Genomic DNA, 15,683 nt, shown 5'->3' on the forward strand with positions numbered 1-15,683 from the left:
CGCCTGCGCGCGCCGGAAACGACCGGGCCCCGCCCCTTGCGCGGCACCGGGCTGACTGCCCGCGAGGGGGGCAGAGGCTCGGGGAAGGGGAAAGTTTGGCTTTCGTCTACGGGGCTTCTAGGTGACCGGAACTGCCCTCCATTCCAGCGGGCTCTCAGCTTCCCTACAGCCAAGTGAACCCCCGTTTTCCGCCTCCCCCCCGCCTTTCAGGCAGCAGCAGCGAGCGGCAGCAGCAGCATCCGTTTATTTGAGGCGTGGGGAGTGGGGGCAAGGGCAGCGCCGGCTGGTCACAGGCGCCTGAAGAAGAGCTTGGGCCCTCGGTCCAGTGAGCACGCGCCAGGGCCCGGCTGGCCGGGCAGCAGCTCGCGCAGGGCGGCCCGGTCCTCGGGGGAGAGACGTCTGCTGCAGAGCTGCAGCTCGTGCACCCGTGCTGTGATCTCGCGCCAGAGGCCCAGGCCCAGGGGGCCCTGGACAGCACAGCCTGCAGAGGGGAGGCGGGAGTAGGCCTCAGGGAGCTGGACGCTCTGGAACTCCCACGCGCCTGTTCTTGTCTCTTTACCAATGCGGCCCTCAGGAAGAAACACTTTTTCTGAGGCCCCAAAGCTCAGTGCACAGTGCATGGGCGGAAGCCCAGGCGAGGCCCAGAAACACTCTAGGAAGGGGTGCATGCTCCCAGAGGGGGCCCCTTTCAGAGCCTGCAGTCGGGCAGTGGCTAAAACATGTTGCAGTCACATCCGTGCCACTTGTTAGGACAATGCCTGGGTCTCTCCATCCATAAAATAGACACAATAGGGGTGCCTGTGGGTCTCAAGAGGACACTGAGCTGTCAAGGTCTGAGCTCCAGGGAGGCCAGAGTGCCCAGTAGGCTCAGGACCCTAGAGAGCTAGGGGAGAGCATGGGTACAGATGTGGGTGTTTGGGGAGCAGCCCCTCAGCTGTGTGCAGGTCTCCCACCAGCCTGCCTTCATGGGTGGGGGCTGAGGAGCAGGAAGAACCTAGGGGTCCCCTGTGTGCACACCCACTCCTAGTCCTTGTCCTCCTGGAGGGCAAAGCCTGGTACTCTCCTGCCCCAGGCCCTAGCTGCATATGCCAGGCTACTGGGTGGCCAGTTCACCAAATTAGTCTCGTGGGGCCCTCCTCAAGGCAACTTTGGTAGGGTACTGTGTGCCTGGGTGTGGTCAGAATGAGAACAGGCTAAGACACCGCAGGCTGGGAAGGCAGGGTCTGAGCAGCCCCCGCCAGAAGTGGGAAGATCCCTGCTGGCAAGTTTTTGCCATCCTGACTTTGAGCTCCCTCCTCACGCCAATGGTAATTAGGAAATCCTCGTGAAAGGGGATCCATCCCCCCCAGCCACCTTGGTCTCTGAGGGTCAGGCTAAACATGTCAGAGCAGAGATTCCATGTTCCTCCTGCTCCACTGTTTTAGGAGCTGGGCTTAAACCCCCTTCCAGTCACATTGGTCACTGTCCCCCACCGTGTCAACCTCAGGGGACCCAGCCCACCCTTGTTATCTGGCTGGTGGCAGTGACAGCTCATTTAGAGGAGGCACCTGGGCCTCAGGTAGGCCCCCAAGCTCACCTGACAGGCCAAGGAAGCTGAGGTCTTGGGGCCGCATCTGGAGGGCAGACAGGAGCTCCTCCAGGCCAACACAGCTAATCTCAGGGTTGGCAGACAGGTCCAGCGAAATGAGTGAGGGGCAACAAGGAAGGCATCTGAAATAACAGGGGAAGAAGTGGTCAGCCTCCAGAGGAAGGGAGGCCCTCAAGCTGCCTCAGACAAACCACAGCTCTGGGAGCCATAGGCCAGGCTGCACAGGCTCTCCCCACAGTGGCACAGGTGCAAGTACTTCCCCAGGGCTAGCTGGGTACTGCCAAGGCCCAGGTCTGGGAATGCCTGCCTGGCTTGAGTGTCCAACACTCCCAAGAGCCAGCTGAGGCTGGAGGGTCATGAGTGGCCCTTGTATGGGCTGTTGCACAAAGGGTGATGGGAAAGGCTCTCAGAAGCCTCAGGAGTGTGGGAAGGAGGACAGGAGGCAGGGTTGAAACTGGAAGGAGCTAGGTCCTGGAACACACTTGGGGGAGAAGCTGGTACCCCTTCCCTGCCTGACCCAGCTCCCCCAGGGTGCTGGGTCTTGAGATCAGACCCCCTTCGGAATGGATTACCTGCTCAGGTCTCCCACTGCCTTGTCGCCCAGGTGGTTTGCAGACAGGCTCAGGTGAGCTAGAACACAGCCTTCCTAGACAGAGCAGAGGCCCAAGGGTGGCTGGGCTGAATGGGGTGCCTGCCCTCCCTGCCTTTCAGTAGAGGCCCCATACCCAGGTCAGACACCTTCCTTCATCGCTGGGAACAAGGCGGCAAAGTCTGCCTGACCCTCAATGCACCAGAGGGGAGCAGTAACCCTTCAATTTGCAGATCACAAGGAAACACTTGCCCTTCCAGGTATAAATCACACCTGGCACGTCAAAGTCACAGGGACCAGCCCCACATGGAAGAGCCAGGGGAGAGAGCCCTGGGTCCCGGGCACCTTTGCTGCTGGCCAGGAATTCACAGCCTGAGGCAGGCAGCGCTACAGAAAGCTCCCCCCACAGCTGTTCTTTCTGACCCTGCAACCCCCTTCCCAAGCCGCTCCTACCCATGCCAGGTTTCAGCTGTGGGACTGGAGGCTGGATAGCCCAGGGTTGCTTTGCTTCAGCAGCCCCCCCGCCCCAACCACAGACATACCTTGGTCAGGTACCTGACCACAGGCTCCACAAGGCCCGAGTCACTCTTGCTGGCTGCCACGGAGCTAAGCTCCAGGCGCTGGAGGGTATGGGCAGGCAAGTTCTGGAGGGCGTGGGCCAGGGCAGCGGTGCCCAGGATGTTGTAGGACAGAGACAGTGTCTTCAGGTGCTTGGCATCTGCCCGGAGGACCAGAACCTCTGTCAGCCACACACAACCACCACCCGAGCCCAGCCGCAGTCCCAGGCCCAACACCCTCATGACCAGCCTGGGGAAGCTATCATTCCTGAGATTTTTGTGCACACCGGATGGGGGTAGCTCCTGCCCAGGGTGTCCCAGGCAAGGAGGGGGCAGGGCCAGACTCCTGAGCCCATCTTCTCCCGACCATCCCTGAGCCACCTGCCTCTCTGTACCTGAGACAGGATGGGCAACCCAAGACAGGCCCTGGGCCGGGATGTCTGTGCCCGATGGGGTAGGGGTGGGGAACACCATCTGCTGCCCACCCCCAGCTCCTCCCCTGCTGTTGTGCTCACATCCGGGAGCCCCACTTCCCGGCCCACCACCTCTGTAGAAAGCCCCCCTGGAGGACTTCCGGTTCCCAGTTTCTCAGTAGTGGGACCGAGGTTCTCTGCAGCCTCGGTGCGTCTATGGAGGAATCATCTAAGGCAAACAGAACACTCAGAGCTGGTGAGAACAGGGGGACTGGGATGGTGGCCCACGGCATGTCCTAGGGGAATGCCCGTGAGCCCAGACAGGCCTAGCGTGTCCAGCAACGTGCTCCTAGACAGCAGGCCTGGTGCCCCGGGGCCCCTCTGGCTCAAGGCTCTCTGTGCCCCTGGACGTGACCTTCTGATGACAGACTGGAACCCTGGGGCCAGGACATGGACATGCCCGTCAGCTCACCTTGGAAGGCACTACCTAGGGCTGCCTGGTGGCTCAGGAAGAAGCTGGGGCCAAAGCCACAGGCCTGGAGATGCAAGGTACTGAGTGAGGGGCAGGCCTGCAGGATGAATGCCAGGGCCCGGCCACAGCCATCCCCAAGGGGGTTCATGCTTAAGTCCAGCTCCTGCAAGTTCTGTGGAAGACACGAGCCCCTCTGGAGGATCTGGTCTCCTTGCCGTCCCAGAGCTGGCCAGTGGCCAGCACTCCCAACTGCACCTTCCCACCCAGTGATGGGCTGGACGTAAATGTTCTGATGCTGCCCTAGTGCCAGCCTGCTGCTCCCCAAGCTTCTACCTGCAAGGCAGTCTGTCCCTGGAGGCCGGTGGCAAGCTGGCGTAGGCCTTCAGGGCCCAGGTGATTGGAAGAGAGATCCAGGAGGACCAGGCTGGGCATGGTGCCCAGGGCAGCCAGCAGCTCAGCAGCACATCCATCCCCCAGCCGGTTCCCTGCCAGGTGCAGCTCCCGCAGCGCCGTGTGCAGCTTGAGGGCCCGGAGCAGTGGGGTGAGCTGGGTCTGGTGCAGGGCCAGGGAGCAGGCCCTGAGCGAGGGGCCGGAGCCTTGGCGGTCCACGGCCTGCAGCACCTCCTGGTGCTCCTCTGAGGGGGGGTGGGGGGGGGGTCACCACAGCCAGAACCTGCTGTTCTGCTCTGTGAGTCCCGGGGGTCTAACCAAACACCCCCCAACTCGTGAGCCCTGAGACACCCACCAGAGGGGCTGTGGAGCCCACTGCCACAAGCCTGTACCCAGCATCGTGGGAGCCCCAGTGCATGGCTGGTGGGTGGGATGACCCCTCTCAGCCTTGTCAGGCCCTCCTGCTAGTCACCCCATGTCACACAGTGCCCAAGGCAGGCTTCCTTGGAAAGCCACCCAGGCCCAGCCTCTGGTGCCTCTGGACATTGTACGCCGTCCACCGCCAGCAGGACCAATCTTTCCCCACCTGCCACCCACATGCGTGGGCACCAGGTAGAGGAAGAAAACCGGAGGCCAGCAGTGGAGGGAGCATGCCTCACTGGCTCTCTATCTGGGGCTCTGGGACAGGAGGCCCCAGGCCCGAGAGCGGCACAGCAGCGTGTCCCTCTGCCCAGGCCACCTCGGGCTCTCTTGGGCCCCCACCTTGCTCCAGGCTCTGGCAGGCCCGGCGGTAGCGGTCAGTCAGTGGGGGCAGGTCCCACGAAGTGACTTCTGCCAACACCTGCAAAGCACCATCAGTAAGCGGCCGGACGGGCACCCAGCGCTGGGGCACTCTCTGTGCGTAGGGCCCAGGCTCCTACCGCTCACCTCCTCGTTGCTCTGCAGCACATCGGGGATGGGGTCCTGTGGGGCCAGCAAGGCTCCCTCCTTTCGCAAGACGAGCCTTGGCAGCAGTCCACAGGCCTGGCAGTAACGCTGGGCAGCCTGCTCCGCTAGCCAGGCTACAGAGTGGGTCTCCCTGCTGTGGGGACAGAGGGAAAGCGGAGCTGGCCGGGACCCTGCCCACGCTGAAGAAAGGCCCCCCATGGTCCTGCTGTCCCCACTCCGGGTCTACGGATCCTTTATCTGGCGCCTCCCCCTCGTCCTGCCCCTGTTCAGGACATGCCCGAGCCCCCAGCAGCTCTTCCAAGTTTTTCCTAGGGCCCACAGGGCCCGATCTAACCCCTCCAGGGCCCTGCCTATGCGTGTACAGGGCACCTTTACCCTGCTCTGTGACCTCTGCCCAGCCAGCAGTGGTGACACATCCAGTCCGAGAGCCCTCGTTACCCATGCCATCTGATATGCAAACACGAGGGTTCTCCCAGGGGCACAAGGGGAACGGGGACTCAGAGAGTGGGTGCTGCTTACCTGTGTGGGACGGGAATGAGGAAGAGACTATCTTGCACTCGCACTCGCACCCGGATGGGAGGGGGCAAAGACGGGCCCTGGTGGGTGGGGAAGGGGGGGCGAGCACCAGGCTGAGTCAGAAAACATAGACGCCTACCCTCACCACCCCACTGCTCCCACCTGAGGAGTGTACCCACCGAGGGCTGGCCTGCCGCTGGGCTGTCCCCACTGGGCCCCGAGGCCCTGGACATGTCAGGGCTCCTTGGAGGCTCCGCAGCTGAGCTGTCTCCCCCTGCCCTGCCCAGTGCGTTCCAACTCCTGAGACGGGGCAGCCGGCTCTGCCTGGCCCGGGCCTGGAGCCTGCCGGGGCTCTTGCTGCCGCCTGACCCCAAGCCACCAGGCCTGGTGCCATCCCCACTGCCCTGGGGGTGGGGCAGATAGCCACCCTGGCGGCTGTGGGTCAACGGTGAGTCGTCCTCCAGCCAGTCCCCAGCCAGACACACCTCCTCAGGGATGAGCGCTGCCCGGGGAGGGGTGGGCTCGCCCGGGCCCCACGGTAGGCCAGGCCCAGGGCAGCAGATCTGGGTACCACCCACACCTCGGACAGCCGCCCGGGTAGCACTCGCTGCCACTGCCTCCCGGCTGCTGGTGGAGCCAGGCACCCCGGCTCTGGCCTGTTGTGCCGGGACACAATGCCGGGGCCTCTTCTGGACGGGCCGGGCTGGGCCCGGGTTGTCCTCGCTCTCTGAGCTGCTACTGCTGGCCAGCTTGTGCCTGGTCCTCCGAGGCCTGGCCGCAGCTGGAACTGCCTGCCCTGGGGAGACCCCGACACGGGCCTGAGAGGTCTCTGGGGGTCCTGGGCAGGGGCTCGAGGGAGGAGAGATCTCAGGGTCGAACAGGTGGTTACGTGGAAGGGTGTGGGGGGCCAGGGAGCCGTGGGGAGCTGCAGAGAGACAGAATCTAGAATGACGCAGTGCCCAGCACTGTCCCGGCCACCCAGGATGAAATGCCCCCATGAAGCAGGCCTAGGGCACTCTCAAGCCAGGGAGAGATGTCCCCAGGGGCAGAAGAGGACTCTACGTGCCTTGGCCTGAGGAAGCTGCCCGGAGCAGCCTCTCCACGGAGCCAGCCTTCTCTCGGGTCTCGCTGTCCAGATCCTTGGCATACAGCTTCACCCACTGCTGCAGCGTCTCCAGTGGGCTGTGCCCCTGCGTGGCCGTCAGCTGAGCAGGGCTGGCAGGGGCACACACACCGCGGCCCGAGCCCCCTCCCCACCCACTTACCTTCATGGTTCGGAGCGTCACGGATGCTCCCCGTTCAATGAGCAGCTCAGCCACCTCGAAGTGACCGCAGTGGAGGGCGTCGTGCAGGGGAGTGATGCCCTCACAGCCGGGGCCACCTGGGTCATCGACCACAGCGCCGTGGTCCAGCAGGAAGCGCACAATGTCTGTGGGCCAGGGGACACGAGCTAGCTCCCAGCTAGCTCTCAGAGGGTCAGCCCTCTCCTTGGCGTGTCCCGGCCCGGTACTCACCCAGATGACCATAGTTGCAGGCCTCATGCAGGGGCGTCCAGCCACAGTAGTCCCGAGGGTTCAGAGGGTGGCCCTGTGACCAAGGATGAGAAGGAGCCCAGCCTCGCCGTGGGGCTCTGAGGCTCCAGGAGGGCCAGGGCCTGGGTCTCAAAGCCCGGAACAGGCCCCACAGGTCCATCCCTGGCCCAGGTCCCAGCAGAGAGAGATGGTCCGCACACGAGACGCTTCATCTCAGGGAGGCCCCTATAGGGGCTTGTGCAGGGCTAGCAGCCATGGTGCACCCTCCAGCCCCCATGCCCTGGGCTATCCCCTTAGGAGGGACCACGTACCTTAGGACAAGGTCCCCGCTATGGCCCACAGGTACCTAGAATGAGACGGCAGGCCCACCTGTCTTACGAGGTCCTGGACACGACCCAGACGGCCCTCAATGCAAGCTCGGTGCAGCAAGGTCTCCCCAACGTCATTGCGCCGGTTCCACTGTGGACAGTTGCCCCAGGACAGGGAGGAGAGGTGTGAGGGGACCAGGCAGTCCTGGCAAACATGGGGGGCCACACAATGCCCCCACACCGTCCTTACCTTGTTCACCCTCTGCTGGCCTAGGCAGCCCTGCAGCTCCTCATCCTCCTCCAGCTGCTGGGACCAGCCCTCAGCGTCACCCTCTGGAACAGAGCCAAGCCCATTCCAGGTAAGCTGAGCCCTGGTGCCTCCCGCCCCCAGGGTCCCCTGACCTTCCAGGCCTGGAGGGTGGAGGTCTGGTGCCGACTGCCATCCCACTCCCAGCCCTGCCTGTGGTTGTCCCCGCCCAGTCCCTTTGCCCACAGGGGGGCACCCGACCTTTCTGCCCACCTGATCCCTGTGCATCGTGTGTTGACCTCTCACCCCATGCTCAGACCCTGCTCTGGATCGTCCCGCCCCAGACGTCCGATCCCCCTCCTGGGAAGCATCTTTGTCGGGGTAAGTCATGCTCACGTCACACAGCTCCCCCGGGAGCCCAGGTGCCTTCTGCCTGTACACACCTGGCCTTCCCATCTGCACCTGCCTGAGCTCACTCATTGCCTGGCCCCACTCCTCTCTCCTATGCCTCTGGTCCTTGCTGGAAGCTTCTGCTCCTTCGTGGACGCCTCTCACTGCACGCGCTTGTTCAGTGGTGTCACTGAAGTCCCTGCTTTGGTCCTGACTCTCCTGTGGCTCCCTACACCTGCACACCAGTGACACCCAGCCTAACCCCCTTCTGAGGCACGGCATAGACGTCTCACAGCCTGCGGCTTCTGAGAGGTTTTTTTTTTTTTTTTTTTTTTTTTTAAGATTTTACTTATTTATTTGACAGAGAGGCAGCGAGAGAGGGAACACAAGCAGGCAGAGGGAGAAGGCTCAGGCTTTCCGCTGAGCAGGGAGCCCAATGCGGGGGGATCATGACCTGAGCCAAAGACAGACGCTTAACAACCGAGCCACCCAGGCGCCCCATCACTGAGAGGTTCTGAAAGCCACTCAAGTTCAAAGCTGAAATGATTCCTCCTGGCCTCAGGGACACGTTTCTGCCCCGCCTCTCCGCCAGAAGCCAGCAGCCTGCATGCACCCACCACCTGGCCACCCCCTGCCCTGATGGTCCCAGTCCCAGCCCGCTCAAGCCTATCCCTCACATCCACCTTCCACGAGGCAGACCACACCAGCCTGTGCATGGCAGCCCACATGCCGTCTCCACTCCCATCTTGCCTGCCCTGTGTCCCCCTCTCATGGTGCCACTTCCAAGGTCTGACCCTGCGTCTCCACCCCTAGCAGATGCCCACTAGCCTTCCCATCACTTGCTCCTCCAGGAAGGTTCCGGGGCTGCCCCAGCCTCTCCACACACAGCCCTCTTCCATCCACCAGCACTGAACGCCCTTCCTGCATGGGGCTGAATCCTCCTGTCCCGAGCCAGTGAGCAGCCCCCACGAGGCCTCCACCCTTGCCAGCGCCAGCCGAGGGCCCAGCCCCAGCCGGCGTCAGGGAGGAAGTGTCAGGACGGCTGGCACAAGAGCCACGGCAGCGTTGGGGCCTTACCACTCTCTGAGAGCTCCACGTCGCTGGCCTCTGGTGTGTCCCCGTCCCCCTCCTTCTCTTCCTCATCGTCCTCCTCCTGGTCTCTGGGCACACTCAGCTCCTGCAGTGTGGCCGCGGTGACAGGGGCCTCCTGGGGCTGCAGCCTCAGCTGCACGGTGTGGAGGTGCTGTAAGACCTGCCTCTGAGGAGCAGGGGATGCCCAGCTCAGGGCCACAGGGCCAGCAGCCCCCCGCGTGGGGGGAGATGGGGGTGGGGAGCAAGGACAGGCAGGCTGCAGGGAAGTTTGGGGATCTCCGCGTGGGCTTCTGTACCTGCAGCTGGGGCCGCTGGGCCTGCTGGGCACAGCTAAGAGCCTTTTGGAAGCACGGTGCCAGCAGCTCGTACGCATCACCAGCCTCCTCTCGGGACAGCGCAATATTCAGCCAGGTCTTGGCTTCCTGGAGCAGGAGGAGGAAGGATGAGCTCGGTGCCTGCTGCCCACCCCACTGCACTGGCCCCAGCCAGGGCTCCAGCTCCCCAGTTGCCCACATGGAATAGCCCTGGAAAGAGAATGCTTGTCCATGACAAACACTCAAGGGTGGCAGTCCTGAGGCAGAGCTGTGGGGACCTGCTTGGAGCCCCTCTGCACCCCGGGTAGGACCAGATGCCATCACCGCTCACCTCCAGGGCATCGCCACCACGAAGCCTCAGCTCCTGTTCATAGTGGGACACAGCCTGGCGGTAGTCCTTCATGTCTCCCAAGGTGGTGGCCAGGGACACGTGGATGATGGCCAGCTCGGGCCCTGGCCGGCCCAGGAGCTCTGCGAAATGCAGCTGGGGAGGCAGTGACAGTGAGGCCAGCGCTGCCTCGCACCTTGCCAGCCTGGGATGTCACCGCCCCTTTCCTCCCACCTTGGCAGGGGACGCACACCTGCTTCTGGTAGGCCTCAGCCGCCTTGGGGAAGTCGCCTGCCTTGGAGAACAGGTCCCCCAGCTGCTCGCAGATGCCCATGGCACCCTGAGGGTCGCTGCCCTCAGACTCCTGCAGCTGCTGCTGCAGCCGGACCACAGCTAGCACTGCAGGGAAGAGCCTCACGTGAAGGGCTGCACAGCGTGCGGCTCCAACCTGACTGCCACTTGTCAGCTGGGTGCCCTTAGGCGGACCATCCACCCTCTCCCCACCCCTGCTAGCCCCTTGGTAAGAGGGGGTGGTAAGAAAATGCACCCCATGGGGTCATAGGATCAGGAAAACGAACAAGTGACAACTCAAAGCAGCGCCTGGCCTGCAAGGGGAGCTACTGCTACCTGCCGTCTCTGTGTCCTCACAGGCCGTAGGCACCGTCCACCTTCCCACCCTCTACGCAAATCCTTTGTCTCCAGTTTGCCAGTGAAGACCCTACTCCAGTAAAATGCCCAGCCGGGCTCTACCTCAGTCCCCCCGGCACACTGTGCTGAAGGCTCAGAGAAAAGTGAGGCTGTCTTCCCAACGAGAAGGGGGGCGGGGAAAGGCTCCACACTGATGCTGCCACCTCCCCACCCCTTCTGGGGGACTTCAGCCCCTCGGGTCCCCAGGCTCACCGTATTTCAGGGCCCGGCAGACTGCCGCCTTCTGCAAAGGCTTCTGGATACCCAGCCTGTAGGCTTTCTTCAGGGCTCTTTTGGCAGCCAAAAAATCCCCCAGGTCTTGGAGGATCTGGGGGGCAAGGGAAGGTGAGACTTGCAGACTCCCCAGAGCCCGAGCCCTCCTGTGGGCTAAGCCAGAGCCGTGAGAGCAGGCACCTGTGAGATGAGCACGCAGCACTCGCTCTCCATGAGCTCCTTCCTCAGGATGCGCGCACACTCTCGGGCCCCCTCCAGGCAGCGCATGGCTTGGGAGTGCTGCCCTCGGCGCCAGTGGATGGCACCCAAATTGTAGCGGGCACGGAATAGGTCCTCATAGAGGTGGTTCTGCCTGCGGGTGGTGACAGGTGCTCAGAGTGCCTTTGCGATAGCACAGAGGGCACAGGGAGTGCTGGCGTGCAGCTGCTGACGCTAAGCCAAGCCTGCTCCTTCCCCAACACATGCCACAGACGTGCTCTAGGCGTGCAGGGGCTCCTCTGCTCACAGGACACTGACCGGGGTGGGGGTGGGGGGAGGGCAGGTCGGTGGCACACTCTCACGAGGCTCTGGGGTTGGAGGCCTTACTCAGCGAGGAAGATGCTCTTCCGGAAGTAGTCGTTGCACGGGGCCATCTGCTGCAGGCTTTCAAAAGTGAGGCCCAGGTTCAGGTAGAGTCGGGTCCTCATCTCACTCAGTTCTCGCTTGGCCAATGTCCCTGGAAGATGCCCACCCCCCACACACACTCACAGCCTCACTCCCACTTGGGGTATCCAGCTCTGGGTCTGTGCAGCCTCTCCCCCACCTGTTTCCCCCGCGGGGCCAGGGGTCCTGCTGTAGATGACGCATAGAAGGACACAGAGCAGACAATGCCCAGACCTGAGGTTGTGAGGAGCATGGGTCATGCATCTCCTCACAGAAGGCTTTATACACAGATCTCAGCCTCGCAGAGGGCCCAGAGCAGTGCGACCTGCCATACACACGGGGCAGGCTGTGGGGCTCCAACCTCCTCGGCCATCAGGTCTGGAAGCAGAGGCTGGGGAAGCTAGGCCTCCGAAAGCACTCACCCTGCAGCTTCTCGTCCACAATAGCCAAGCTCTTCTCAAAGGCAATCTGTGCCTGCAGCAAGGTGTCCTGTGACTGGCAGTGGTCATAGATGTCCAGGTAGGTGCGGCCAATGGTGGCCCAGGCCCTCTGCACCTCAGTGTGATTGGACAGAGAATGGGCCAGCTCCAAGTAGCGATGCTGGTGCTAGGGTGCAAAGGAACAGCCATTGTGAACCAACCTCCACCTCAAGCAAATCTCATACGTACCCAACTCCAGGAGGTCCCCACCTTTGCCCAGGAGAGTCCCCTACTCCCCCAAGCCCTCACAGAGCAGGCCAAAGCCAGGCTGCCCACGTCCCATCTCTCCTATGCCAAGGGCTGCCTGTGGAGACGGTGATGCCACGCTCCAACCGATGTCATCATGAGAAAGAGACGAGTGGGAGTTCGCTGGGCTGCTGCAGCCGCACTAGCCAGGGCCAGAGCAAACCCTTTGTGGACAGTGGGCCCAACTCCCCAGCCAGCTCACAAACACAGCTCAAGTGTGATGTTCATTAATGGTTGCTGGGCCCAGACGCCTAGGACAGGCTATGATTTGCCTACCCAAGAATCCCCTGGCACAGAGTTGTCTGAAGAACAGGCCATGTCCAGGCCTGTCCTCCTCTAGCCAAATGTCAGACACTGAAGACTGTGCTTCCCTCTTCAGAAAGGGACCAGCAGGAAGCGTGGGCCCTGGAGGGCTGGAGGTGGTTGCAAGGGTGCTTGGGGGTGGGGGTGGGCTCCGCCCACCTTCAGGGCAGCTGAGTAATCCTCCAGCTCAGCCAGTCGCTCTCCGATCTTGCGGTGGGCCACGGCACAGCCCAGGGGGTCGTCGACGCTCTCCAGGAGCTGGAGCTCGTGCTGGTGCTCTCGAAGGGCCTCTGCGTAGCGGCCTGGGCGGGCAGGCACCTCAGGCTTCAGCCCCGGCCAGGCAGTCAGCCAGGGGCTGCGCGGGCGAGCGAGGCTGTGGCCGGCCCTGCGCGGCTCGCTCAGCAAGGGTTACCGGCACCACCCTCCGCCCCCCGCCGGCCCCGCGTCCCTTCCGCCCTGAGTCTCCCCGACCTCCCAACACCGCCGCTCTCCCGGTCCCGGACCACAACCCGGACCAGGCGCGGAGCACGCACCATGGCTGGCCAGGAGCTCCCCCAGCTGGTGGCAGAGGGCGGCCTCGTCCCGCAGCTGCCCGCTCCTCTGGGCCTTGGCCTTGGCCTTGCTCAGCTCTGCAGAGAGACAGAAAGAGACGAAGCCAGGGAGCTGAGCCCCTTCGTCCGGGCGGGCCAGACCGGCTCCCGGCCCCGCAGCCGGCCGGGAGACTCACGGCGAAGCTCGCGCTCCATGTTCATGCTCCAGCAGTTGCGCCCGGGGATCCGGACTTCCCGCGCTCCCGCCGCGGCCTCGCCCCAGGCCCCGCCCCTGCCGGGGGCGGAGCATCTCGGGAAGTGTAGTTCGGCCGCCCGAAGCATCCTGGGAGCTGTAGTCCGCGTGAGGTCCAGTTGGGAAGGGCGGCGAGAGAGCGGCGGGCGGTTCCGCACCTTCCCAGACTCCCGGGGCCGCATGGGAGCTGAGCCTCAGCCCACGCTCCTCCCGGGCCCCGCAGCCGCCCTTGGGGTGGGGTCTTCTGGGCTTGTGCCCTCGTGCTGCCGCTAACCTCACAGACGCACGCGCGCACGCGCGCAGAACCTACCTACACCTGCGACTTTACCTGAGGGACGCACCGCCTCTGTATTAAAGGAGATGAAAGGATTTATGATCAAGTAGCCTTGAGTACTTAGGTGCACGGAATTAAATACGCCCCTTTTCACAGAGCCCGCGGAACAGTCACATTCGCGGACACAAACCCCCAGGGCTTGGTGGGGAATGGGGGGATGGACCTGCTTTCCAAAATGAACAGAGCAAGGTACCTGTTCCTCAACGCACACACACTGAAACCTTGTGGGCTTGGTGCACCCAGGCCGCAGACCTCTAAATGCCTGTCCCGTCTCCCGCTGCTTCGAGAACCAAACACCTGCCATGCCTTGGAGATTTCAGTCCCCACGACACAGCATATCCAGCCCTGGGTGCTGGGTGCCAAGGCTGGTGTCCAAAAGCCCCAGAGAAGGGCCACGAAGAGCGGGATGGTGGATGCATTTATTTTCTGTGGAAATCGAAACAGACCCAATACGGTAGAACCCTCAGGCAGTGGACGGACCATAAGGCCTGTGGTGGAGGGAATGATGTAGAGGGTAGATGGGTCTCTGGGTCCAGGGAAGACTGGCCAGGGCCAGTGCAGGGATGGGGACAAGGCCAAGCCTGAGGAACTGCAGGAGATGGGAAGTTGGACCCAGGTAACCGTCTTCTCTTGGAAGGGTAAAGTGCTCTGCGGGTCCCTAGTTTTGTCTGGGGGTGGGTTGCAGAACAGGAAGGCCCTGAATTCAAGAGGGCTGCTTGAAGGGCCAGCTGGTGGAGTGTGAGGGGCAGGGTGGAGATGGGGCTGGGGTGGGAGAGCAAGGCCATGGAAGTAGAGACGGGCCCAACTCAACAGGCCAAGGGTGGAAGGAATCTCCCCAGAGCTGCTGGGAGCGTTCAGCATTCACAAGACAGCCAGAGAAGACCCCACTTCTCTATGCCTCAATCTTCCCACTGAGCATGCAAGGATGTGTATATAGGGCAGTACTGAGCAGGGGCCGCAGAGGGTGGGGGGCGGTGGGGGCAGCTTCCAACTCCTGTCCAGGATGCTAGCAGAGCCCAGGGAAACGCATCCATGAGGCTGGCTTCTCACATAAGGAAACAGAGACGAAACATGGTTTGGAATTTTTTTTGAAACTATAGTTACATACAGAAAATATCCAAAGAGAACACAGACCACAATGTAAGTCATTTCCCACAGTGATAAAAACACTTTTCGGTTTACTCTTTAAAAAATTATTTTTATTATTTTTGTCTCACTTGGGTGAACTGAGGGATGTAGTGCCTGTAGGGGAGTGGTGATGGCAGGGAGTAGAGGGGCCAGCTTGGTCTGTGCCCCCAGGACTCCCCCACATCTACCGGGGTTCTTCCCCCACTCTCTCTAGGTCAGGATGCCAAGATGGCAAGGAATCCTGGAGACAGACCACGGGTGTTTTCTCCTTCCTAACAACATGAATGGGACATCCCCAGTAAATCAATGACCCCCCAGTGAGATGCCGCAAGGAGGTTTGTGGCACCAGCTCCCGGTAGTGGCTGAGACATATCACAATCTCCCAGCATACCTGGCTCTGCCAGGCTCAGCTGCTGAGGTGACCGTCACAGGGTGGGGGCCGTGCTGGGGACAGTGATGCTGGGATGTGTTACCACTCCTCTTGGGCACCCCCAGACACATACCCCTACAAGGAGAGCCTTGCGTGGGTGCCACTCTGTCCCCCCGCGTGCCCTTGGGCTGCTGGAAATAGTGGGCTACATGCCCCCAGCACCCAGGAACCCCTGGTGCTGCAGAGCCCAGCCCATCTGCCACCCCCATCCCCAAGGGCTGCTAGACCTAGGACACATACCCGACCTGCAGAGAGACCTGCTGCCTCCCACCCTGCCCCACCCAGAAGAGCCTTTGGGCGCCACCCCTCTGCTGGCTCAAATGTCTCACACATGCACCCAAACACAGGGAAGCCTGCCCTGCCCTGGCTTCTCTATCGGTCACTTTGTTTTTGTTTTTGTTTTTTTTTAAAGATTTTATTTATTTATGTGACAGAGAGACAGCCAGTGAGAGAGGGAACACAGCAGGGGGAGTGGGAGAGGAAGAAGCAGGCTCCCAGCGGAGGAGCCTGATGTGGGACTCGATCCCGGTACGCCAGGATCACGCCCTGAGCCGAAGGCAGACGCTTTAACGACTGCGCTACCCAGGCGCCCCTCTATCGGTCACTTTGAAATCCAGAAACTAGAGACAGCGTCCATCCCCAAGAGATGCTGAGATGCAACGACACGGCACCAGCCCCTCAACACAGGAGACCTGGCACATGGCTATCTGAATGTCATCCTCGGTGCCTGCCA

At 62.3% G+C, this 15,683-nt stretch overlaps 1 protein-coding gene across 2 annotated transcripts; it reads right to left on the reverse strand.

Moving 5' to 3' along the window:
- Positions 1 to 225: 225 nt before the first annotated feature.
- On the reverse strand, positions 226 to 13,073 carry TONSL (tonsoku like, DNA repair protein). Of its 2 annotated transcripts, XM_040626110.1 has the most exons (26): positions 13,003 to 13,073; positions 12,809 to 12,904; positions 12,435 to 12,577; positions 11,670 to 11,853; positions 11,191 to 11,320; positions 10,786 to 10,957; positions 10,585 to 10,699; positions 9,938 to 10,083; positions 9,688 to 9,840; positions 9,339 to 9,464; positions 9,028 to 9,208; positions 7,564 to 7,646; positions 7,375 to 7,464; positions 6,988 to 7,060; positions 6,739 to 6,902; positions 6,540 to 6,663; positions 5,653 to 6,398; positions 5,477 to 5,553; positions 4,937 to 5,090; positions 4,772 to 4,850; positions 3,953 to 4,254; positions 3,620 to 3,791; positions 2,720 to 2,895; positions 2,161 to 2,234; positions 1,577 to 1,710; positions 226 to 481 (listed from the first exon to the last, which is right to left on the reverse strand). In XM_040626110.1, the coding sequence occupies exons 1-26, from the start codon at positions 13,025 to 13,027 to the stop codon at positions 288 to 290; spliced, it is 4,113 nt and encodes a 1,370-aa protein (XP_040482044.1). In that variant the 5' UTR covers positions 13,028 to 13,073; the 3' UTR covers positions 226 to 287. The 2 variants fall into 2 exon arrangements, with proteins under 2 accessions (XP_040482044.1, XP_040482045.1); XM_040626111.1 differs by lacking the exons at positions 11,191 to 11,320; positions 12,435 to 12,577; positions 12,809 to 12,904; positions 13,003 to 13,073 and having other exon boundaries at positions 11,670 to 11,797.
- Between the last annotated feature and the right edge of the window lie 2,610 nt (positions 13,074 to 15,683).

The sequence above is a fragment of the Ursus maritimus genome, unplaced genomic scaffold, assembly GCF_017311325.1.
Source record: "Ursus maritimus isolate PB19 unplaced genomic scaffold, ASM1731132v1 scaffold_9, whole genome shotgun sequence".
In the NCBI taxonomy this organism is placed as follows: Eukaryota; Metazoa; Chordata; class Mammalia; order Carnivora; family Ursidae; genus Ursus; species Ursus maritimus.